Here is a 26685-nt window from a genome sequence, read left to right as displayed (position 1 = left end):
CTATTCTACCCATGTCTCCGTAATAGCCACAACATCGAAATCCCAGGTACCACACTGCAAGTTCACCTACCTTATTTCGTATACTTCTTGCATTGAAGTATACACACTTCAAGCCACTTTCCTGTTTGCAGGCACCCTCCTTTGAGATTGATGCCATGTTCCTAACCTCCCTACACTCCAGGTCCTGCACCCTAAAGCTACAGTCTAGGTTCCCATGCCCCTGCAGAGTTAGTTTAAACCCCCCTGAAGAGCACTAGCAAACCTCCCCCCAAGGATACTGGTGCCCCTCAGGTTCAGGTGTAGACCATCCTGTTTATAGAGGTCCCACCTTCCCCAGAAAGAACCCCAGTTATCCAGATACCAGAATCCCTCCCTCCCTGCACCATCCCTGTAGCTACGCATTTAACAGTTCTCTCTCCCTATTCCTCGACTCTCTATCACGTGGCACGGGTAACAAACCAGAGACAACAACTCTGTTTGTTCTAACTCTGAGCTTCCAACCTAGCTCCCTGAAAGCCTGCCTAACATTCTCAGCCCTCTTCCTACCTATGTCGTTGGTGCCAATGTGGACCACGACTTCGGGCTGCTCCCCCTCCCCCTTAAGGACCCAGAAAAAGCGATCAAAGCGTTACTTCCAAGTCGTAATAAGTTGGCTTCTTAAACATAATATCTGATCCTGAAGATATCGCCTCTAATAACGCTGAATACCTTCAGTATTTCAGTGAAGTGTCAGTCAGATGGTGCTTCAGCCTCTCAGCACAGTTTTTATATATTTAAGAAATTATACTTAATTGCCTCAGAAAAGGAGTGAATATTGTCTTGGCTGTGCTTATTTTTTTGAGCAGAAATTTAATTCTAAAAGTGCTTTGAATTTATTTCATTCATTCATTGAGTTTAATTTTGGTGAATAACCAAAACCCAGAGCATTTTTAATGCGCTGCTCCTTCATCAGGTGGTTGGTTTTTGATGATGTCACTGGGCATTATAGTTCGTAGACTACAGACTAAGTGCTCACTCCATGAACTGTTATTCCTGACTAAATATTGGGCTGTTTGTTGCTAATGTATGTTCAATCAGTGAATTATAAACTGCTTATGTAACTTATGCATTGTTCACTATGATTCACTTTTTGCTTGAGCTATAACAGTGTTGTAGAGAGAATTACACATGAATCATGACGTAATGACTGATCATCCTGGCCTGTATTCCTGATGAAGGGCTTTTGCCCGAAATGTCGATTTTACTACTCCTTGGATGCTGCCTGAACTGCTGTGCTTTACAGCACCACTAATGGCGGCACGGTGGCACAGTGGCACAGTGGTTAGCACTGCTGCTTCACAGCGCCAGAGACCCGGGTTCAATTCCCGCCGGCGACTGACTGTGTGGAGTTTGCACATTCTCCCCGTGTCTGCGTGGGTTTCCTCCGGGTGCTCCGGTTTCCTCCCACAGTCACAAAGATGTGCCGGTCAGGTGAATTAGCCAAGCTAAATTGTCCGTAGTGTTAGGTTAAAGGGGTAAATGTAGGGGTATGGGTGGGTTGCGCTTCGGCGGGTCGGTGTGGACTTGTTGGGCCGAAGGGCCTGTTTCCACACTGTAAGTAATCTAATCTAATCTAATCTAATCCAGAACCTGGTTTCTAGCATCTGCAGTCATTGTTTTTACTTATCCTTTCATATGTGTCTGTGTATTAAACCTACTCCTCTCTCAGCGTGGGATATTGCTTGTTTTTTCACTTTGTTCTTTATTTGACAGGACCACACCAGCTGTAGTCTTTTGGCAGTGGGCTAATCAGTCTTTCAATGCAATTGTTAACTATACCAACAGAAGTGGGGATGCACCGTTGACAGTGGGGTAGGTAACTCTGGATCATTTCCATGGGCAGTCGTGATTCTTCATAACTAGCTCCTGGGATACTGATTATCAATTCCTATTAACCACTGTAATGAAATATTTATCTTTATGCAAACCTTGAATTATTTTTGCGTTTGAAATAAATGGCTAAACAAAAGTGTGCAGGCAATGGAAATTAAATCTTATTTGCTAATGGATGTGCTTCTGAGGTTTTTGGAAGTAAAATGCTCTAGTTCATGTCAGCAATTTTACACACTGCATTCTTTCTATTTTCAGCCTTAATTATTTTCACTAATCTGAACAATTTCAGCCCTGTCTAATTGTTACAGTCCTGTCAATATTTCTGAATTGTTTGTGAGAAAAGCCATATGTTAGTTCTATCGCATGAAATAGCAGTGTCACTGCCTCTGATCCAAAGGCTTTGTGTTTGAGTCCCAGTCCGAGACTTTATGGTTAAAGAAGGTGCATTCATAACACAACTGTATAGTTTTCATATCAACCCCAAAGCCTTTCAATACATACCAATGGCAGGTGGAAGAATGGGAGGGACTACTGGTCAACCATGTGATCGAAAGAACACGAGAGCCTCTACCATTACCATCCATTGCTCCAGACTGAAACACAACACCATCAAGAATTTTACCATAGCAACTTGGACCCTGAGTAAACTGTAATATGCGCTGTTTCCTCTAGGTGCTTCGGTTTCCGACCACAGTCCAAATATTAGGTGGATTGACCATGCTAAATTACACATAGTGTCTAGGGATGTGCAGGCTAGTTGGATTATCCATGGGAATGCAGGGTTACAGGGATAGGGTAGGAGGTGGGTCTAGGTGGGATGCCATTTGGAGGGTTGGCATGGACTCAATGGACTGAACAGCCTGCTTCCATGCTGCAGGGATTCTATGATTATATGTAAGTGTCTGCTTCATGCATATTTTTGGTATGTCATGCTAAAATTGCTCGTTAGTACTGAGCGTGGATGATTTTGAGCTGTGGCTGCACTGTTTACTCAGAACTGAAAAGGAAGACTCTATATTCTGGGAACTGAATTAAAGTTCAAGTTTGAGACTGTGGTATATTGGTCAAATGTACCTTCCAAACTAAAACCAACTTTAAAAAAAACTTAAAAAAAAACTTGATCTGATATTATCTAACTCTGAAAAGTTAAGATTGTTCTATTTTCATTCTAAATGTTTACTTTTCTGTGGACTTTTGCAGCCAACTGGGTACTGCATATGTCAGTGCAACAACAGGTGCTGTTATCACAGCCCTTGGGCTAAAGTCACTCACTAAGGTAATATTGTTAATATATTGATTTAAAACTGATAATTTTGCAAATAACATTAAAATAATGGTTTTATTTTAATAATTATTTTGTTCTATGTCATTTTTTTTCATGCATCACTTAACAATTTTACATAACTTACCGACTCTGTTCCTTCACAATCACTGAGTCAGAGGTGCAGAATTTGCAACTTAGCACAACCATCGGGGCAATATATCACAAAGGCTGCTACAATTCATGGTGTAATGCAGAACATGCAATAATTGCCATCTTGCCAGCATTACCCACAATTTGAAAAGAAATGCTGTTATGGGTAACAATGATATAGCAATGATTGTTAAAGTAGCACAAGTAGTAATTTGTGTGACCCTGTGAGATTAGATTATATTTAGACTTTGTCACGTGTATTCAAGTAAAAAAGATCAGTCAATAGTCTTCAATGTTGCTAGACGCTGTGCCATCTTAGGTACCAATACTTAGATACAAAAACTTAAGAATACGTAGAAAGAAATAAGGAACAAAGTTAAAAGTTAAACATTTCAGTCCTTCTGAGTATTAAGTTAAAAAATGAAGAAATAAAGCTAAAAGTTCAAACATTGCAGTTACCTAATCTCTTACACCAATTATTGATTGGTTTGTTTAGTGCAGGTAAGCAGACTTACGCTTTGTAAAGACTTGCTGATAGATTCAGTAGTATTAATGTTGATTTATTTCAAACTTGTGTGTATATTAATAGTTTTAAAAAGTAATTGCAATTATTCCATGTATCCAATTGAGTAACAAACCTCAAAAAGGAGGCAGATCCAGTGTCAGTACAGTGTTAGTACACATTGGCAAATAGGTCAGAAACATTAATGGCTGGTTATGAATAGAATCGGTGACATTATTTCACCTTTAAGTTTAATTGCTCTAAGGTCAGGATAGAGTCAATATTGTGAAACAGATCTACTTGGTATCAATTCCCGTACAAGTCTGATATTTACTGTTTACTTGTATCAAACTAAAATTAATCATTTAGGTGAAAACAGCGAGAGAGAGAGAGAGATCCCTTTTCTCTATAATTAACCAACAAAATCATAGGAGTGTAAATATTTACGTTTGATTTCTGGAGGGATGTGATTTTATTAGAGTTTGAAATTAAGTGGAAAAATTCATTACTCCAATTTTTGGAACTAGTAAGGAAGTTTAATTACGTTATATGATGATGTGACAAGTTGAACTTTACATACTGCATGTATCATGGTAGAACATGGAATTATAATGGAGAGTTCCTGTTGTCAGTTATGTCTTGGAATATTTTGCATTGAGACTGAATACTTACTTGCAAAGAGGTTAGGAAATAGGAGGCTGTCAGACTGAAGCATAGAGAAAGCATTTATATAGAACAATCTACGCAGTAATTTTGGAGCAGCTTACTAACAGTCTGCATTTGCCAGACAAAATGACAGGGTACAGACAGAAGCAAAGGCTGTAAATAAAAATACCAGAAAATGACAAAGCACATGACTGAGGTAATTCATTTGGAATCCATTCAGTAGCACCACAGTAATGCACAAAGACTAGTCATTACATCAGACCATTAGCCATTATTCCTAAAAGAATCATAGAATGTTTATCGCACAGAGAGAGGACAATTGGCCTGTTGTAAGTATACCCGCTGAACAACGAGCCACCACCCTCATCCTACTTCCCAGTATTTGATCTGTGGTCCTGAAGATTATTGTACTTGAGGTATACATCCATAAACCATTTAAATGAGTTGAGGGTTTCTACCTCTACATCCTTTTCTCTGGAAGTGAGTTCCAGACCTTTACCACACTCTGGGTGAAAATCTGTGATCCCTCTGCAAAGGTAACGACGCCCTATCCATCTACTCTGTCTAGACTCTTTACAATTTTGTACATCTCAATCAAATCTCTCTTCAGCTTCCTCTTGATTGCATTTCCCAAGCTCTCATAAATCTTCTCTACACTCTTTTTTTTATTTTTCTCTCGTGCAGTTCCACCCTTTCTGTATTGAGGTGACCAGTACTCAAGTTGTGGCCTAACTAATGACTTGTATTGTTCTGGTGTAAACTCCCTGCTCTTGTACCTCACCTAATAAAGGAAAGTATTCTATATGCTGCCTTAAACAACTTGTCAACTTGATCTGCTACCTTCAGGGCTCTGTGGATCTTTAATCCAATGCTTCTCACTTCCTTAATTGTGTATTCCTCTACCTTATTTGACCTCCCCAAATATATCATCACATACTTCTCTGGGTTGATTGCTGTTTTTCAACTTGGCCCACTTGACCAGTCCATTGATGAATTACAGTTTTGATCCTCATTCTCAACCATTTGGCCATTATTAAGGTTTATAACATCGGTAGTTACGTTTTCAAGACCTTTGTGAGGTTTTGAAAAAGACCTCTTGCTAGAATGGTGTGAAGATTGCAAAGCCTTCTTTCAGTTGCTTTGGCTGCAAAAACCAGTGATGGCATAAGCATTTCATGCTCTTCAATTGCTGATTTAAATTCATTACCTAAAAATTATGATTTTAGAACTGTCAAGGCTCTGGAGAAAGTGGAAAGGAATTTACTAGAGTAGTCCTAGGGATAAGGAGGTTCAGGCTTTAGAGTCTGGGTTTTTATTTTAAGAGCAGGGGGTATTTAAAGGTATATTTAATGGAGGTATTCAACATTTATGAAGTGTTTGATGGAGAATATAAGTTATTTCTACTAGCATTGGAGACACTATTCAGACAAAATGAAGATAATTGAAGTAAACGCTGGGGGAAGATGAGTGTTTTGTGCAGCAGATTTTGATGATCAGGAATATATTCTGCCTGTTGGAAATTCAGTGCCAACTGCGAAAGTGAATTGGATATAGAAATGAAAGGAAAAGATATGGAATGCAATGGGAAAAGAGCAGACAAGTGGGAATAATTGGGTAAGAGTGAGCAGAGGCATGATGTGCCAAATATCTACTGTATGACTGTATGATTCTGACTTGGTTGGTGGAGCAGAGTGAAGATAAGGACAGTACTGAATGATCATAAATTTCTTGTAATTGAAATTTCCAGAATTGATTTACTATGGATCGTGATCCATTAAAGATTAATAATGTTCCTTTCTTCCTTCTTTCCTGAAGCATTTGCCCTCTCTGATTGCACGTTTTGTGCCCTTTGCCGCTGTAGCTGCTGCCAACTGTATCAATATCCCTCTCATGCGGCAGAGGTAAGATCATAACAAAATGCAGGTTGCATCAAAGTGCTAGTGAGAGGGCTGGTGGGGCAGACATTGAAAATGCTGGAAATCTGATGCAAAATCAGAAGACATCGGAAATAAGTGGAAGTTCTGAAGTTGTCTAAATAAAGAAGCGGCTATACTCTGACTCTGTTAGAGCAAGAGACAGCTCTTTGCTGTTCAAGCACTGAGGAAAGACCAGAACACAGAGGTAAAGAATAGCAACTATCACCACTTAGATATAGTTTAATACTTGGTCAACTTCTTAATTGAAAGCATGAAAATGATGAAGGTCACTTGATATGAAAATAGGCCTCTGTTTGTACTCAAATTTGCAACATAAAATTACCACAATTCAGGATATCTTAAGGAGATAAAAGTTATTTCTTAAATTAGAATCTAATATTGTTATCAGGATGTCTTGCAGCTCAAGAAAAAGTAGCATCTTATTGCTATTTAGCTCAGTAAATTAAATTACTTTCAATTACAATGAGCAACATTCCCACAGATCACAGAATTATTCAACACAAGGAGGCCATTCAACCCATTGTGTTTGTGCTGGCTCTTTGATGGATTTACTGAATGCCATTCCTCCACCTTCTTGTGACCCTGCCTACCTACTTCTTTTTCAGATAATGCACTAATTCCCTTTCGAATGCCTTGTTTGAACCTTTTCTATACCACAATCACAAGCAGTTCTTTTGAGAACTTAAATACATATTGTGTGACTGTATTTTCCTTCACGTAATCTTTGCTTTTTTTTGACAGATTACAATAAATCTGCACCCTCTTGCTCTTGTCTATGAGTGGCAGAAGATTCTCCCCTATCTACCCTGTCTAGACCCCTCATGATTTTGAATACCTCAGGAAAATTTCCTCTCTGCTTTCTTTTCTCCAAGAGAAACGGACATTATTTTTCCAATCTATCTTAGATTAGAGTCCTCATTTCTGGAGCGATCCTTGTAAATCATTTCTGTAAACTTTCCAATACCTTCACATCTTTTCTAAATTGCAGTGCACAGAACTAAATGGAATACTCATCTGAGGCTAAATGAATATGTTATACAAGTTCAACATCACCTCTTGTTTTTGACTCTATACCCCTGTTAATGAAGCTTAGGATTTGGTGTAAAATGTTGGTTTGGCCACAGCTAGAGTATTGTCTAGTTCTGGAATCTACTTTATAGGATGGGTGTGTTAGCACTCGAAGAATTGCAGAGGAGATTTACCAGGATGTTGCCTGGGCTGGAGAGTCTGTTATGAAGAGAAATCGGACAGACAGGTGGTGTTTTCCTTAGAGCAGAGGAGATTGAAAGAGGTCATGATTCAGGTGTGCAAAATTGAGGGACACATATATTAGACAGGAAGAGACTTTCCCTTTGATGGAGGGATCAGTGATAGCGACATCAATTTAAGGCAAGGGATAGAAGGTTTAGAGGAGATATGAAGAATAATGGTTTCACCCAGAGGATGGTGGGAATCTAGAACTTACTGCCTGTAAGGGTGATAAAAGTCAGAACTCTCACGACACTGAGTTATAGTCCAACAGGTTTATTTGAAATCTCAAAACTTTTGGAGTGCTGCCCCTTTGTCAGGTACAGTTTGTAAAGGTGACAGAGACACAAACTCTCAATGTTTAAGAATTATTTAGATGGCACTTGTGATGCCAAGGTATACAAGGCCATGAGCCAAGTGCTGGAAAATGAGATTAGAATGGTTAGGGGGTTGTTTTTGACTGAAATCGTCATGATGGGCCAAAGGGCTTTTTTTTGTGCTGTACATCTCTGGTCTTTGTTGTAGTTCTCATCTTGTCTGCATATTGGAGAGAGAGCAGAGAAGAGGAATGGCAGATGGAGTTTAATTTAGAGAAATGTGTGGTGTTGTATTTTGGTAAGATGAATAAGGGCATGACTTAGACAAGTTATGGTAAGGTCCTGGGGAGTGTTTATAGAACAGAGAGATCTAGGGGTTCAGGTACTTGGTTAGTTGAAAGTTGCGTCACATAGAATAGTAAACAAGGTGTTTGGTACACATGCCTTCATTGTTCAGACCATTAAGTATAGGATTTGGAATGTCATGTTACAGTTGCACGGGGTGTAGATGAGGCAACCTTTGGAGGGATATGGGCCAAAGGTAGGCAAATAGGACCAATTTAGTTTGGGAAAATTAGTCAGCATGGATGAGTTGGGCAGAAGAGTCTGTTTCCAATCTGTATGACTCTTTAATATGGTATGCTTTATTAACTGCCTTCTCAATGTGTCCTGGCACTTTCAATGGCTTATGCACCCAGCCCCCTCTACTCCTTTTAGAGTTGCATTTTTTTGTTTTAGATCGTCCTTCCATGTTATTCATAGAAATTTGCAGTTCTCTGCATTGACTTTTTGCCTGAAAAGTATTCCACAAACTTGCCTATGTCCTTTTGAAGTTCCGTACTATCTCCTGTGTAGTTCACAATACTTCCAAGTTTTGTATGTTCCACACGTTTTTAAGTTGTGCTTTCGGTGTTGGAGGTGATTTCCTCATTCCAGGAGCAACAATTACTGTTTTATATGCTGTTGCATTGTTTTGGAACTTTGGAGAAAAAAAAAGTCAAACAATGGCACTTTTAAAAGGGAGAAGGACAGACAAAAGGCAGCATATGGTCAGTGAAGGAGAGACAGAAAGAAACATACACTGCTAACTGACACAGCAGTGAATCTGCGCAGTTACTGCCGTTACTGTTTGTATTCATGTATCGCTGGACATTGGAGTGCATTTAAGAAAACTTAACAAACAGTGAAATTCACAGGCTGATCTTGGAGGAACCTATGTGGGAGAGCACACAATACAGGAACAGATAAGTGCATAGTTTTTAACGTGTAACCTTGTAAGTTTACAGTAGTGAGTAGAGTTGGATCGTTCTTGATTATACGTTTTATTGAAATCTGTTTCTTGATTAAATTTTTAAAATATAAACCATAAGTACTAAGTTAGCCTGGAGCAGATTTTTAAGAGCAAAAAAACAGTGCTATTTTCTGGGTCTGTAGATTGTGAAGGAGCACAGATGACCATTAGTAGAGTGATATGCTCTTCTTGTCAGATGTGGGAGTTTAAGGAGAGTTTACATGTGACTGAGGATTATGTCTGCAGGAAATGTCTGGTTGCGAATCCTATCAGATTGAATGGATGGGTTGAAGTGATGATTAGAGACAATGAGGACTTTACAAGAGCTAAGAGGTGTGATGCATAGCGGTTATAGGAAAGGGGAAAAGCTGCAGATACAGTCAGATGGGTTAATTCCAGGAAAGGTAGGAGAGATAGGCAGGTAGTGGAGGAGTCTTCTGTGGCTATTCCCATTTCAAATAGGTATGCTGTTTTGGAAAATGTAGTGAGTGATGGTCTCTCGGGGGAATGTAGCACCAACAGCTAAGTTTCTAGGATTGAGACAGGCTCTAATGTAATGAGAGGTATATCATGTTCCAAGTGATCAATTGTGATAGGGGACTGTCTAGTCAAAGGCACAGATAGACGTTTCTGCAGCCAGCAGTGAAAAATCCGAATGGTGTGTTCCCTAACTGGTGCCAGGATGTCTGAGGGTGCCGAATGTTCTCAAAGGGGAGAGGGACCAACAGGAGGTTGTTGGACACATTGAAACCAAAGACAAAGGAAGGGAAAAGGATGAGATTCTGAAGGGAGCATATAGAAAGGCAGAAATTTTTTAAAAAGAGGTCCTCGAGGGTAGTAATACCTGGGTTACTCTTGGTGCCACGAGCTAATGAGGGTAGGAATGGAAGGATAGAGTAGATGAATGAGTGGCCGAGGAGCTGGTGTATGGGAGAAGGATCCACTTTTTTGGATCATTGGAATCTCCTCTGGTGTAGAAGTGACCTGTACAAGAGGGATGAATTGCACCTGAATTGGAAGGGGATAAATATACTGACAGAGCTTTGCTAGAGCTACTCGGGAGGATTTAAACTAGTAAGGTGGGAGTGGGAGGGTGCGGTGGGACCCAGGGAAATACAGTGAAAACTCGATTATCCGAACCAGGTGGACAGGCACTCTTTTGTTCGGATAACTGATTATTCGTAAAATTGACTAAATGCCTTTCCTCTGTGGCTTGGAGTTTTAACGTCTGTTCCCCATTCAGGAGACCAGCAACAGCGCATGCGCGCGACACGCCAACCCCTTCTAAATGCACGCGCACACACACACACCCCCCCCCCACCCCGGGTCCAAAACCGCCCCCAACACACAGTGCGCGAGCCCCTGCCTGCCCCGACTCCTAACCCTCCTTACCCCTCTGCACCCCAACCCAGTTCAAACCCACCTCATCCCCCAACCCAGTCCAACACCGCCACCGTTCCCCAGCGCAAAGCACAAGTGTGCCCTCCCCCAACACAGCCCTCCCTCACCCCATCCACCCCCGGCCCCTCTCCGGGGCATCTGGACTGGATACCAGTGACAAGACTGCTGCTGCTGCAGTGTCTTTGTGGGTGAGTCTCCAAATAGCGCATGCACGCGCGCACACAGCCCCACACTCAACTTTTTACTGCAACTTTCTCACAGGTTCCACATTTGCCCTGTACAGGACAGTACTGGAGAGATTATTCCTGGGTGGTGGGGGGGGAGGAAGGGAGGGATGGTTAGGGTACACCCCTGTGTGGAGCTCCAGGGAAAGTGTGGGGAGACAGAGGGCAGGAGGTCAGTCAGTTGGAGACGGTGTCTGTTTAATCATTGTAAACAAAAGACGTGATCAGTGTTGGAAACACGTCTTTGATGTAATGTTTTTATCGGGACCTTGAGATCTCCTTCGGATAATCCGATTTTTGGATAATTGGTATTGGGATAATCGGGGTTCCCCTGTAGTGAGGAAAGAGATCAAACTGAGACTGGTACAGCTGGAAAAAGGATTAAGTCAAACACTCAGGGCAGGCAGGGACAAAGCAGAGAACAAGGTAGGACTGATGAATTAAACTACATTTATTTCAATGCAAGAGACCTAAAGGGAAGGCAGATGAACTCAGGGCATGGTTGGGAACATGGGACTGGGATATCATAGCAATTACAGAAATGAGGCTCAGGGATGGAAAGACGGGCAGCTTAATGTTCCAGGGTACAAATGCTATAGAAAAGGTAGAAAGGGGGGAGGGGGAGTGGCATTTTTGATAAGGGATAGCATTACAGCGTACTGAGGGAGGATATTCCCGAAAATACATCCAGGGAAGTTATTTGGGTGGAACTGAGAAATAAGAAAGAGATGATCACCTTATTGGGATTGTATTATAGACCCCCTAATAATCAGCAGGAAATTGAGAAACAATTTTGTAAGAAAATTTCAGTTATCTGTAAGAATAATAGGGTGGTTATGGTGGGGATTTTGACTTTCCAAACATAGACATGCTGTTAAGGGTTTAGATGGAGAGAAATTTGTTAACTGAGTACAAGAAAATTTTCTCATTCAATATGTGGATGTACCTACTAGAGAAGATGCAAAACTTGACCTACTCTTGGGAAATAAGACAGGGCAGGTGACTGAGGTGTCAGTGGGGAAGCACTTTGGGGCCAGCGACCATAATTCTATTTGATTTAAAATAGTGATGGAAAAGGATAGACCAGATCTAAAAGTTGAAGTTCTAAACTGGAGAAAGGCCAATTTTGATGGTATTAGGCAAGAACTTTCAAAAGCTGATTGGGGGCAGATGTTTGCAGGTGAAGGGACGGCTGGAAAATGGAGCACCTTCAGAAATGAGATAACGAGAGTCCAGAGACAGTATATTCCTGTCAGGGTGAAAGGGAAGGCTGGAAGGTATAGGGAATGTTGGATGACTAAAGAAATTGTGGGTTTGGTTAAGAAAAAGAAGGAAGTATATGTCAGGATAGATCGAGTGAATCCTCAGAAGAGTATAAAGGCAGTAGGAGTATACTTAAGAGGGAAATCAGGAGTGCAAAAAGGGGACATGAGGTAGTTTTGGGAAACAGTACTAATGAGGATCCAAAGGGTTTTTATAAATATATTAAGGACAAAGTGGTAACTAGGGAGACAATAGGGCCCCTTAAAGATCAGCAAGGCGGCCTTTGTGTGGCGCCGCAGGAGATGGTGGAGATACTAAACTGGTATTTTGCATCAGTGTTAACTATGGAGAAGGACATGGAAGATATAGATTGTGGGGAAATAGATGGTGACATCTTGAAAAATGTACATATTGCAGAGGAGGAAGTGCTGGATGTCTTGATATGCGTAAAGGTGGATAAATCCCCAGGACCTGATCAGGTGTACCCATAAACTCTGTAGGAAGCTAGGGAATTGATTGCTGGGCCTCTTGCTGAAATGTTTGCATCATCAATAGTCACAGGTGAGGTGCTGGGAGACTGGAGGTCAGCAAACGTGGTACCAGTATTTAAAAAAGGTGGTTAGGACAAACGAGGGAACTATAGACCAGTGAGCCTGATGGTGAGTCAGTGGTGGGCAAGTTATTGGAGGGAATCCTGAGGGACAGGATGTACATGTATTTGGAAAGGCAAGGACTGATTAGGGATAGTCAACATGGCTTTGTGCATGGGAAATCATGTCTCACAAACTTGATTGAGTTTTTTTGAAAAAGTAACAAAGAGGATTGAGGGCAGAGTGGTGGATGTGATCTATATGGACTTCAGTAAGGCGTTCGACAAGGTTCCCCATGGGAGACTGGTTAGCAAGGTTAGAACTCATGGAACGCAGGGAGAACTAGCCATTTGGATACAGAACTGGCTCAAAGGTAGAAGACAGAGGATGGTGGTGGAGGGTTGTTTTTCAGACTGGAGGCCTGTGACCAGTGGAATGCCACAAGGATCGATGTTGGGTCCACTACTTTTCTTCATTTATATAAACGATTTGGATGTGAACATAGGAGGTATGATTATTAAGTTTGCAAATAACACCAAAATTGGAGGTGTAGTGGACAGCAGAGAAGGTGACCTCAGATTTCAACAGGATCTTGATCCGATGGGCTGAGGAGTGGTAGATGGAGTTCAGTTTAGATAAATGCAAGGTGCTGCATTTTGGAAAAGCAGATCTCAGCAGCACTTGTACACTTTATAAGGTGCAATGCAGCATTGCTGAACCAAGAGATCTTAGAGTGCATGTTCATAGTTCCTTGAAAGTGGAGTCGCAGGTAGATAGGATAGTGAAGAAGGCATTTGTTATGCTTTCCTTTGTTGGTCAGAGCATTGAGTACAAGATGTTGTGAAACGTGGAAGGGTTCAGAAAGATTTCCAAGGATGTTGCCAGGGTTGGAGTGTTTGAGCTATAGGGAGACGCTGAATAGGCTGGGGATGTTTTCCCGGAGCGTCGGAAGCTGAGGGGTGATCTTATAGAGGTTTATAAAATCATGAGGGGCATGGATAGGATAAATAGACCAGTCTTTTCCCTGGGGTCAGGGATTCCAGAACTAGAGGGCATAGGTTTTGGGTGAGAGGGGAAAGATATAAAAGAGACCTAAGGGGCAACTTTTTCACGCAGAGGGTGGTGCGTGTATGGAATGAGCTGCTAGAAGAAGTATTGGAGGCTGGTACAAATTCAGCATTTAGAACACATCTGGATGGGTATATGAATAGGAAGGCTTTGTAGGGATATGGGCCAAGTGCTGTCAAATAGGACGAGATTAGGTTAGGATATCTGTTCGGCATGGACGAGTTGGACCGAAGGGTCTGTTTCTGTGTTGCACATCTCTATGACTCTAGGTTCTGTTTCCTGTTATTCAGCCAATTTTCATATCCATGTTGTTCCTGTTCCTTTTATTCCCTTAGCTGTAACTTTGTTCACAGTCTGTTATGTAGTACTATGTCAAGTGTGTTTGGGCATTCATGCATACCACATCAACATTATCTTCATCAATCCTCACTGCTTCTTCTACAAAAACTCCAACAAGTTGCTTAATCATGGGTTTACTTTAACAGACCCATGCTGGTTTTTTAAATTAGACTGCATTTGTTCATGTAACAACTAATTTTGTTCCTAGAAGTTAACTTAGAGAAAAGAGTAGGCTATCCAGCCTATTAAGCCTGCAGTGCCTTTCAGTTAGATCATGGTTGATCATCAACCTTAATGCTACTTTCCTGTGCTATCTCCAAATCCCTTGATGTCCGTTTTCTGTCTTAAAGATACTGAACGATTGAACTTGTACAGCCCTCTGGGTAGGGAATGCTAAAATGTCACCAACCTCTGAATGAAGAAATTCCTCCATTTCAGTCTTAAATAGCTAATGTTTATTCTGAGATTATGTCCCCTGCTTCTCGACTCACCAACCAGGGGACACAACCTATTGAAGCCCACCCTGTCATGCCGCAAATAAATGTTGCAAGTTGCAATGAGATTACTATATATTGTCAAAAGAAACACTAGAGATTACAGGCTCAGTCTCTTTAATTCCTGGGATTGTTCTATGAGAAGAGATTAATCTGTTGAATTTCTATTGTAATCTCATTATGGCTGATTTATCCCCTATTAGATAAAGAAACCAAAACAATACACAATACACCAGTTGTAATCTCACCAAGGGTCTGTACAGCTGCAGCAAGACATTGGTACGCCTATACTCAAATCCCCTTGAAATGAAGGTCAACATCAGTTTGCCTTCTTTACTGATTGTTGCATCTACATGTCAGCTTTAAGACACTCATGAACAAGGACGTCCGGTTCCCTTTTGATGTCAATACTTCTCAACCTGTCACCATTTAAGAAATATTCTGTTTTGTTTACCAAGGTTGTAAACTTCATGTTTAATCACATCATATTCCAGTGTTCATGTTTATTCACTTAGACTGGCTAAGTCTTTTGAAGTTGCCTTGCAACTTCCTCACAGCTTACATTCCCAACCAGCTTTGTGTTATTGGCAAATTTAGAAATATTACAATTGGTTCGCACATCTAATTATTCATATAGATTACTAATATCTGTGCTCAGCACTGATCTTTATACAATCTTGATAGTAACTGTTTGTCATCCTGAGAATTACTCATTTAATCCTACGATCTGCTTCCTGTTTTTAATGAATCCTCAATCCACATTTGTATTTTATCCCTGAACCCATAACCACTTCCATCTAGAAGGACAAGGGAAGCAGATACATGGGAACACCACCCCCTGCAGCTTCCCCTCCAAGCCGCTCACCATCCTGACTTGGAAATATGCCACTACTCCTTCACTATTGCTGGGTCCAAATCCCACAACTCCCTTGCTAAGGACATTGTGGGTCAATCTAATGAAGGTGGACTGCAGCGGTTCAAGAAGGCAGCTTACCCCTACCTTTTCAAGGGGCAACTTGGGATGGGCAATAAATGCTGGGCCCCAGAGATGCCCACAAATGACTTTTTTTTTAAAGCCCATAACTTATTAACCCACATGGAACCTTTTTAAAAAGCCACCTTAAAATTCAAATATATTGCATCCACTGGTTCTCCTATATCTATATTATAAGAAACAAGCAAGGTTGTTTCAACCTTTCCCATTGGATGTTTATACATTAGAGGAATGTATGTCTATCGGAGACCATTTAGATTTGAGACCTTAACTTCAGAATGAACCATCTCACACTGGAACTTAAAGTACAATTCTGAAGCCATTGCTAATTGTCAGAAAAGTCCATCTGGTTCACTGTCTTCCGTGGTAGAGGTAATTACTGCACTTTTGCTGGTGTTAATTCAGTTCTATAACTAGCTTAATTCTATACTTTAACTCCCAAGTTATATATTTTTAATCAGCAAAATGTTTGTAGAAACTTGTTTTTTTTATATATATGGAGAGTGTTTCTGACAGCTCTGGTGATTTGGATTTATGATTCTTCTTAAGTTATCAATTCTGCCTCAGCAGTAGTACCCGAGTCAGAAGGTAATTGTGTAAGCCTCGCTCCAGAGACTTGTGTTCGCAATCTGAGTTGACAGCTTATTAGAGTAGTAAGATAATGGGGTACCGTAGAAGATGCCCGAGGTCCAGGCTATTTACACAGGTGGAGGTAAAGATTCAGCAACATTATTTGAAGAAGCGCTGGGGAAATCAGCTGGCAAACGTTTGTCTTTCTACCAACTACATAAGCTAATTATCTAATCATATTGTTGACAGCCATGTTTTCTACAGTGCACCATGACAACACTTCCAGGTGCTTCCTTGGCTGCCAAGTACTTTAGCATGTTCTGAGGCGGTGGAAGGTGCTATATAAATTCCAGCTTTTTTCTCATTTGAGGTCAGATCTTGAGATGAATTAGGCAGTATCAACTTTTGAAGTGTAAAATTGCCACTATTTGAATACAAATTTGCCTTCAGTGAATGATTTCTGACATCTTTTAGGCCAGTATGTTTATGTAACATAATGCTTTGCCGTTGCTTAGACATGGTAAATATAGATTTGTGAGACCACAGAATCGTGCCCCTTATTATTTTATCATTTCTTTTGTTTGCAGAGAACTTAAGTTTGGGATTCCAGTTGCAGATATAAATGGGAATCGTCTTGGGGAATCGCAAAAAGCAGCACAGCAGGCCATTGCCCAGGTGGTGGTCTCTCGGATTGGTATGGCATTACCTGCCATGGGTAAGTTGGGACTGAATAATAAAGTAAATTTTTCTTCCCTTCTTTTAAATTGATGCTTACCTTATAGGATTTCTTCCGGAGTGGGTGTAACTGTTGGGGAGGAGTACTTTCTGCCTGGTGGCTACATTGCCCTGAATTGAGTTAAATCATACATTCTTATTCATCTTTTTTGATACACTCTCCCTCTTTGAGTAACACTGTTATTGGCTCTGGCAAACTGACTGCAGCAGGCAAATCACTATCCGCGTACAAATGCAGGAAAAGAGCCCGACACTGACATGACGCTTAGAGCTTGCATTGGAAATGGGCTACACCCTGGTCTTTTTTTTTTTTAATTTAATGCATTTTTCTAACCAACTTGTTCAGAGATGTTATTACACACCTCTGGAGCAGGTGGGACTTGAGCCCAGGTCTGTCAGTCCAGGGATAGAGACTGTATCACAAGAGGGCTCCCTCTGGTAGAATCATAGAATCCCTACAGTTCAAGGTTTGTGTAAGGAGACCATTTGCAATACGCATCCACGGACACCAGCTAGCAACCAAACGCCTTGACAGCTGTCCCTTGTGGCCATACACACAGATGACAAGGACCACAAATTTGACTGGAACAACACAACAATCATAGGACAAGCGAAACAGAGGACAGCCATAGAATTCCTAGGGGCATGGCACTCATCCATGGACACTATCAACAAGTACATTGACCTCGACCCAATATACTGACCACTACGATGAACAATGGGAACGAGCAACTGGAAGCAGCAGGAGGAACCAAATAAATTCCAGAAGAGACAGTACAGAGCGCTTAAGAGAAGGCCCCAAAGCACTGAAGATGTCACCTAGACGGGGGACAAGGTGTCTGCAAATCAATGTCCCAGCTTGGCGAACATACCAACAACTATGGCAATCCCTTTAAGCGTGGAAGCAGCTCATTCAGCCCACTGAGTCCACATCAGCCTTCTGAAGAGCAACCCACCCAGACCCATTGCCCTACCCTGCAATTTCCATGGCTAACCCACCATAACTGCACATCTCTGAACACTATGGGCAATGTAGCATGGCTAGTCCACCTAACCAGCACATCTTTGGAGTCAGGGAGGAAACCGGAGCACCAGGAGGAGACCCGTGAAGACACAGAATGTGCATTCTCCATGAGAGACAGTCACCCGAGGCAGGAATTGAAACCAAGTCCCTGATGCTGTGAGGTAGCTATGCTGACCGCTGAACCACTGTGCTACTCTAAGTGGATCTCTGGTCTTTGTGCTTTTTTTTTAACTGAACCTATTTTTCTAATCAGTGCCGTCGAGGTGTGATTACACACCTTTGGAGCAGGTAGGACCTGAACCCGGGTGTCTTGGTCCAGAGATAAGGATGGAACCAACTACACCATATGAGGGCTCCCAGACCTCTTCTTTTTTCACTGTTGATGATTGCTTCCATCAATCTGCTTGTTGCTGATTTTTACAAAAAAAAATTAACCTATTTGCCTAATCAGCCCGTTCAGAGATTTAATTACATACCTCTGCAGCAGGTGAGACTTCAATCTGGGTCTCAGTCCAGGGGCAGGGAATCTACCACTGCACCACAAAATGTGCCCTTTGATTTCTGTTTTGCACCTTGGCAGATTCAGGGCCCCTGAACCAACTTGACCTGCAGCACTCTCATGGCATGGAGCCAGCAAAAGTACATTGTATACTTCGTTAGACATGTATTTCACCTGTCAAGTGGAGATCTACGTCCACTGGCTAAATACTTTGTAGAGCATGTTGCTATGAGAAGGATATCAACAGTTTTTGTTTCAATGAATGACCGGCAGTATAAATCACTTCTATTATGGATCGTATGGCTAAAATCAAAATAAATCTGTCTGATTTTCTCCCCCACCAATGCACTTGTAGCCTCCTGTGATTTCTGCTATACTTGTGATTTTCTTTTTCCACTTCCTGTGACTGCAATCCTGACAGCAGTGAGTTTAGTGCTGTTTGTGGATGTCATTGTGTAGGCACACTGAAATGCCTGCTGCCGATCAACCCATATTACCATTGTTAAAATTCAACCGTGGCCTCTCCAAAGTGCCTAATCTCAACTGAGGAGATAGAAAGGGATTTGGCCAAACAATTTTTTTTCTTTTTAAATATTAAAGTTTCTACTTAACCTGGATAGGTTATCTACTAAGAACTTCCTGTAGCATGAAAGTTTTTTAAAAAAAATCTCCACTTACTATTCAAAAACATTTTAGTTGAACTTGTGGGTTTGATATCACAATCATCAAACAAAAATCTTTGTAATGTATGCAACTAAATCTGGTCCAACATGCAGCAATGTTTGTGGTACTTGTGAGTAATCCAACCTTAATATAGCCCAGTGACATACTCTAATATCTTTTCATTAGTGCACGCCTACTTGGAAATATTGGAAATAAAGGCATCTCCATCATCTTGCTATTGCATCATCTGGCTGTTCTGACACGGAAAATGTAATCAAGATTGAATTAATGACAAAACCTGGTCCATCTTTTATGCATCATTTTTATAAGAGGAGAGAAACTAGAGTGACTCATCTGTTTTGCAAGTCCTTTTTTTTTCCATGTGAAGATCAAAGAACCTGTAGTTTTCCTAGTAAATGTCATGAGGTTTTGTTTACTCTGTATCTGAATGCTAACTGCATTTACACTCAGTGAGCCCGTAAATATTTTGTAAAGGCCTTCAATTTGTTCAAATCGAACCTAGAGGTTCTTTGCAGCTTTCCCAAAATTAACATCTACGTTATACTATATTCTATCATTTCAAGAAGGAGTTGGATATAGCAATTCATAGAACCCCTACAATGTGGAAGCAGGCCATTCGGCCTATTGAGTCCACATCGGCCCTTTGAAGAGCATCCCATCCAGATCCACACTGCCATTCTGTCCCTTTAACCTGGCATTTCCCATGTCTAATTGACCCAACCTGCACATCTTTGGACTGTGGGAAGAAACTGGAGCACCCAGAGGAAACTCGCGCAAATATGGGTTGAATGTGCAAATTCCACACAATTGCCTGATGGTGAAATTGAACCTTGATCATCTCTGGTGCTGTGAGGGAGCAGTGCTAACCGCTGCGTCACCCAACCACGTCTAAAAGGATCATTAAGATATGGTTTAAAAAAATGGGAACATGCCAATGAGATAAATGATCAGCCATGATTGTAATGAATGACCTACTTTCTCTCTGATTTTCTATGATAGGGTCACATGTGAAGACAGTGTATCATTTGTTAATCCATACCACCGTAAATCCTTTGCAAAGTCAAATACTGCCTTCAAAGGACTGTCTGAAGTTCAAATTTTACTAATTCAGAATTATTTATGAAAACCAGCCCTCATGATGAAAGATGTTAAATTTGTTTTAAAACACTTCTATAGCATTGATGTCATTGACTAAATTACGTAACAAATTCCTGATTTGAGGATCTGTGACCTGCCTTCCACTAAAATCAATGGTTAGAAACTCAGTGCTGCCGTCTTGCAAATTACTGACGTGTGCTCATTACTAGTGAAGTTCCTTGTTAGGAGCACTAAGTCAGAGTCAGCCCTGCTGAACAAAAGTCAACATCATCAGAATTTCCATTGGTTACTTTTACAAGTTGCACAGTGACAGGAGGTTCCATAGAATTGAGAGACCTAGGAAACATGGTTGTTACCTTCCAAAGCAATTGAGATTGAGCTCCAAGAGAGAGATTTCAAATTGTACTAACCTTATTGCTTTGTAGCAATGATCGTATTCCTGCATGTCTCTCAAAATATGGAAGTTTAGCATCTTTAGTATTTCCCTCTTGCACACAGAATATATTTCATATGGATATAAATACACCCATAAAATTCTTGGGCACTGCTTATTATATACTGAACTTTATTCTAATTGGAAAAATCATCCCAAAAATGAAGAACAATATCATTGGCTACAATTGTAGTTGGACTATCACCAGCTGCCTTTTAAACAGGTCCATTTAATACTGTCATCAGGATTATAGAAAGGAATATTTGAGAATAAGCGGATTGAAAATCTGTCCAAGTGGTATTTCAAAATAAAAGGCTGAATGAATGCATCAGCTGCAGCCTTTGATCTTCTGAACTGTTACTGGAAGGACCAGGTTGGTTTTGTGTTTCAAATGTAAGTTTGCACTTTGATTAAAACATTTTATGTTTTGTTCCATACCAGTGTCAAATCTTATGAAGTTATAATTTGCTTTACAGTTAATCAAAACGTTTTGCTTATTTGCTCTGAAGAGGAATCGGAGCACACTCGAAATGTTACCTCTGTTTTTCTATTCAGATTCCTCCCAGATCTTCTGAGTTTCTCCAGCGTTCTGTGTTTGTTTTGGATTTCCAGCATCTGCAGGTCTGGCAGCATCTCTGGAAATAAATCAGCGTTAACATTTGAGATCTGAGGAAGGGTCACCAGACCCAAAATGTTGACTGATTTCTCTCCACAGTCGCTGCCAAATTTGCTGAGTTCTTCCAGCAATTTTTATTTTTTATTCTAATCTTGTCATTGAATGACTCCTTGATTCCGTAAATACAATGTATTAGACAAATGGTTACAGAACGACCACGAGATTGGAGGGTTTCTTCAGTTAGTGAGAAATTGGATGGTTGCGTGAATTAGAAATGAATTTATAAGAATGCATGTAGGCGGTGCCATGAGTTGGAATAGATAGAATAGAAAAGGCATGAGGGACATGGGTAAGGTTTTTTGTAGCAGACCGTGATTCATGACTGTTTCATGGGAAACTGTGAACCACAAATCCGAGTAGAAGTTAGCCTCAGATTGGAAGCAGGGGCACAGGTTGGCCTGCAAAACTGGCAGCATCCCAGAATGGAGGTGACCATCCTGGAATTGGGCCATATGGCCATTTTTGAAATACACTAGAGTCATCACAACAACACGGAATTATATTTATAATCCTAGATCTAGTTACAACTCAGGCAAATTAAAACTGAACTTCATTGCCACTCCTTATAGGAACAAAAGTTGGCTGTTCACCCTCAAGCCTGTTCCACCATTCAGTGAGATCATGGGTGACTAGTGGCTTAAGTCCATACACCTGTCTTCAGCCCATTTCCCTTAATACCTTTGCTTAATAAAAATTAATTGTCTTAAATTTGAAATTTAACAACTGATCTGGCATCCACTGCTTTCTGTGTCATGGAGTCATAAAGCATGGAAACAGACCCTTTGGTCCAACTTATCCATGCTTACCAAGCATTTGGCCCGTATCCCTCTAAAACTTTCCAATTCGTGTATGTATCCAAATATCTTTTAAACGTTGTAACTGTATTTGCATCTACTACTTCCACTAGTGAAGCACAGCAGGTCAGGCAGCTTCCGAGGAGCAGGAAAATCGACACTTTGGGCAAAAACCCTGCCTCATTCCTGATGAAGGGCTTTTGCCAGAAATATTGATTTTCCTGCTCCTCTGTTGCTGCCTGACCAGCTGTGCTTTCCCAGCACCACTCTAATCTAGACTCTGATCTCCAGCATCTGAAGTCCTCACTTTTGTCTACTTCCACTAGTAGTTTAAAGCACATATGAACCATCCCCTGTGTGAAAATGTTGTCCCCATGTCACTTTTAAATCTTTCTTATCTCTGTATAGAATTATGCCCCTTAGTTTTGAACTCCCCTACCTTAGAGAGAAGACCATTGCTATTCACCTTATCGATGCTCTCATCATATTATAAACTTCCAAAAGGTCACCTCTCAACTCCTACACTCCAGTGAAAAAAGTCCCAGTCTGTCCTTATAACTGAAACCCTCCAGTCCTAGCAACATCTTGGTAAATCTCTTCTGAACCCTCTCCAGTTTAGTAATATTCTTTCTATAACAGGGTGACAAACTGTACACAGCACTCCAAAAGTGGCCTCACCAATATCCTATACAACCTTAACGTGACGTCCCAATGCCTAATGGTCTGAACAATGAAGGCAAGTGTGCGAAACACCATCCTGACCACTCTCTTTACCTGTGACACAAAGTTCAAACAACTATGTACCTGAACTCCTAGGTGTCTCTGTTTGACAACACAACCCAAGGCCTCTACCATTAACTGTATAAATCCTGCCCTTGTTTGCTTTACCAAAATTGCAAAACCTTTGCATTTATCCAAAATAAATTCCACCTGCCACTCCTCAGTCCATTGGCCCAATTGATCAGGACTTTGTGGGCGGCACGGTGGCACAGTGGTTAGCACTGCTGCCTCGCAGCGCCAGTGATCCGGGTTCAATTCCCGACTCAGGCGACTGACTGTGTGGAGTTTGCACTTTCTCCCCGTGTCTGCGTGGGTTTCCTCCGGGTGCTCCGGTTTCCTCCCACAGTCCAAAGATGTGCAGGTTAGGTGAATTGGCCATGCTAAATTGCCCGTAGTGTTAGGTAAGGGGTAAATGTAGGGGTATGGGTGGGTTTCGCTTCGGCGGGTCGGTGTGGACTTGTTGGGCCGAAGGGCCTGTTTCCACACTGTAATCTAATCTAATCTAATCTAAGCTTCTTTGTAATCTTAGTTTACAGTGAAGAAGGTTATCTGTACCACCAATTTTGATGTCACCTGCAAACTTGTTAATCATGTCTGCTAAATTCTCATCCAAATCGTTTATATAAATGACAAACAAAAGTGGAATCAGCACCCATCCCTGTGGAATGCCACTGTCACAACCCTCCAAAACAGCCCTCCACCCTCTCTTCTATTATCAAGACAATTTTGTATCCATTTGGCAAGCTGTCCATTAATCCCGTGATTTAACTTTACGAATTAGGTGACCATGTGGATGAGAGTTCCAAACAGTTCCCACTGTGTGTAAGTGCTTCCTAATATCTTTGCTGAGTGGCCTGGCCCTAATTCTCAGACTCTGTCCCCTAGTTCTAGAATTCCCAACCAGTTGAAATAGTTTATTTTTTTATCTACCCTGTCTTTTCCTGTTAATATCTTGGAAACCTTGAACACATCACCCCTTGACTATCATCAGTGGGTGTCCTGCCATCAGATGCCATGTCCAGGGTTGATCTTATGCTTCAAGAGCATAAGTTACCACTACAATGCCATTTTACTCCACTTTGCACCTGCAAGGTTTCTAACTGTCTCTTAGATTAGTACAAAGGTAAAGCAATGCCTAAACGAATAATTTTGAGATTACATGATCCCAGTGTTTTAATTGAAACACTTTCTCTTGAAGCATTTATCCTAATAAGTAGCAAGTGAATAATCAGGAGGGCCTTTCAGATATCCTAACATATGGTTTCAGTAACTGAATAAATGTTAATTTAAATATACACTGGTTTCATTTCCATGCATTGCCTGTAAATAATCCTGTGTCCTAATCCGCAGCAATACCTCCAATTATCATGAATGCTTTGGAAAAGCGAACGTTTTTAAAGGTAAGGTTTTTAAGTACATGTCAATGGCAAGTGAAACCTTTTATATATAGGATTGAATTTATTGAATGTATTATGGGAGTAAAAAGGCAAAAGCACAAATCCATGACCTGTCAAATTCATCAATTGGGTTCCTGCAGGCTTTAAAACAGTTCGACATTGCAGTTTCTAATTTTTCTTTTTTGTTAAAATCCAGCTCTAAATACATGGTTGAATTTCCAGCAGTTCAAGAATTCGTATTTGCTATAAAATATTGCTGAACTTCACTTCACTGTGGTACATTTTATCCTTTTAATCATATTAGCTAAGCATTTCCTAGTGGATCCACCATCTATCTTTACACGTGTTTTCACCAAACTCAAGTTATTTTTTTCACCCCCGACACATCTTCAGTAAGGCATTTGATAACGTTCCACGTGGTAGACTATTGCACAAAATATGGAGTTTTGGGATTGAAAGTGACTTAGCAGTTTGGATCAGAAATTGGCTAGCTGAAAGAAGAGTGTGGTGGTTGATGGGAAATGTTCTTCCTGGAGCTCAGTTACCAGTGGTGTGCCGCAAGGATCTGTTTTGGGGCCACTGGTATTTGTCATTTTTATAAATGACCTGGATGTGGGCGTAGAAGGATGGGTTAGTACATTTGTGGGTGTCACTAAGGTAGGCAGAGTTGTGGATAGTACCATAGGATGTTGTGGGTTCCAGAGGGATATAGATAAGATGCAGAGCTGGGCTGAGAAGTGGCAAATGGAGTTTAATGTGGAAAAATGTGAGGTAGTTCACTTTGAAAGAAGTAACAGGAATGCAGAGTACTCGGCTAATGGTAAAATTCTTGGCAGTGTAGATGAACAGAGATCTGTGTCCAGGTGCATAAATCCCTGCAAGTTGCCATCCAAGTTGATAGGGTTGTTAAGAAGGCATATGGTGTGTTGGCGTTTATTGGTAGGGGGATTGAGTTTCAGAGCCACGAGGTCATGCTTCAGCTGTACAAGACACTGGTAAGGTTGCACCTGAAGTATTGCGTGCAGTTCTGGTCACCGCATTATAGGAAGGATGTGGAAGCTTTGCAAGGGGTTCAGAGGAGATTTACTAGGATGTTGCCCATTATGGAGGGAAGGTCTTACGAGGAAGGCTGAGGGAACGGAGGCTGTTTTTAGTTGGAGAGAAGAAGGTTGAGAGATGACTTTATAGAGATGTATAAGATAATCGGAGGGTTAGATAGGGTGGACAGTGAGACCCTTTTTTTCTTGGGTATTGAAGACTAATATGAGAGGAAATAGCTTTAAATTGAGGGTTGATAGATTTAGGACAGATATCAGGGGTAGTCTCTTCACTCAGTAGTAGGATCGTGGAACGGCCTGCCTGCAACAGGAGTAGACTCGCCAATGTTAAGGGCATTTAAAGAACATTGGACATAAATATGGATAATAATGGAATGGTGCAGGTTAGATGGGTATCAAATTAATTTCACAGGTCGGCGCAACATCGAGGGCCGAAGGGCCTGTACTGTGCTGTAACATTCTATGTTCTATCTGTTACATCTCTCTCCCTGATGGTACTTTTGCTACTGGTATTGAATAATAATAAATTTTTAGTTTGTTTTCAGTTTTATCTGAAATAGAGAAGACCAAATTTAATTCGAGTGGCACATGTGATATATTCTTTTTATTCTTTCCCCCAGCGTTTCCCAGTTTTCAACGCTCCTATTCAAGTTGGCCTTGTAGGCCTCAGGTGAGCTGAATTCCTGAACGAATCATTTTAAATTTAGAAATGATGTTTGGTACTGTGAATTGTTCACATGTACATTGTTTGTTATAAGCAATAAAGGGTATGTTAGAAGAGGACGAAGTAATGAGATTAGCTTTGGTTGGCTGTATCAGAAACCCAGCAAAGACAAAAAGGCCCAGTTGGACTTTTTCTGTAGATATATGAACTGATAATAAGTATTTGTTAGATCAGATATTGAAACAAAGAAAATAGGAGCAATATTAGGCCAGTCAGCCCTTCGCAGAGTCATAGATATATACATAGATACATGCTCCTCTCACTTATCTCTCCACCCTTCAGGCTCTCTGCCTGTATTCCTGATGAAGGGCTTTTGCCTGAAACGTCAACTTTACTGCTCCTTGGATGCTGCCTGAACTGCTGTGCTTTTCCAGCACCTCTCTAACCTAGACTCTGGTTTCCAGCATCTGCAGTCATTGTTTTTACCATAGATCTATACAGCATGGAAACCGACCTTTTGATCCAACTCGTCCATGCTGAGCAGATATCCTAAATTAATCTAGTTCCATTTGCCAGAACTTGGCCTATATCCCTTGAAACACTTCCCATTCATGGCTTTTAAATGTTGGAAATGTACCAGCTTTCACCACTTG

The 26685-nt window shown here is 41.0% G+C and overlaps 1 protein-coding gene across 1 annotated transcript in view; it reads left to right on the top strand.

Annotated features, from left to right (window-relative positions):
• The window catches only part of sfxn3 (sideroflexin 3), a 59612-nt gene that overhangs the window by 17905 nt on the left and 15022 nt on the right, over positions 1-26685 (top strand). The window contains exons 4-9 of the mRNA XM_043713081.2: positions 1753-1851; positions 3073-3148; positions 6270-6355; positions 16778-16905; positions 24264-24313; positions 25989-26038. Coding sequence (XP_043569016.1) covers positions 1753-1851; positions 3073-3148; positions 6270-6355; positions 16778-16905; positions 24264-24313; positions 25989-26038 — 489 coding nt within the window. The remainder of the gene's footprint in view (positions 1-1752; positions 1852-3072; positions 3149-6269; positions 6356-16777; positions 16906-24263; positions 24314-25988; positions 26039-26685) is intronic.

This window comes from Chiloscyllium plagiosum, unplaced genomic scaffold (assembly GCF_037043375.1).
Source record: "Chiloscyllium plagiosum isolate Xiang-an unplaced genomic scaffold, Cpla_swu_hap1 HiC_scaffold_22, whole genome shotgun sequence".
Classification (NCBI taxonomy): Eukaryota; Metazoa; Chordata; class Chondrichthyes; order Orectolobiformes; family Hemiscylliidae; genus Chiloscyllium; species Chiloscyllium plagiosum.
The sequence above is the reverse complement of the archived record's forward strand: the minus strand, read 5'-3'. Positions and strand labels throughout refer to the sequence as shown.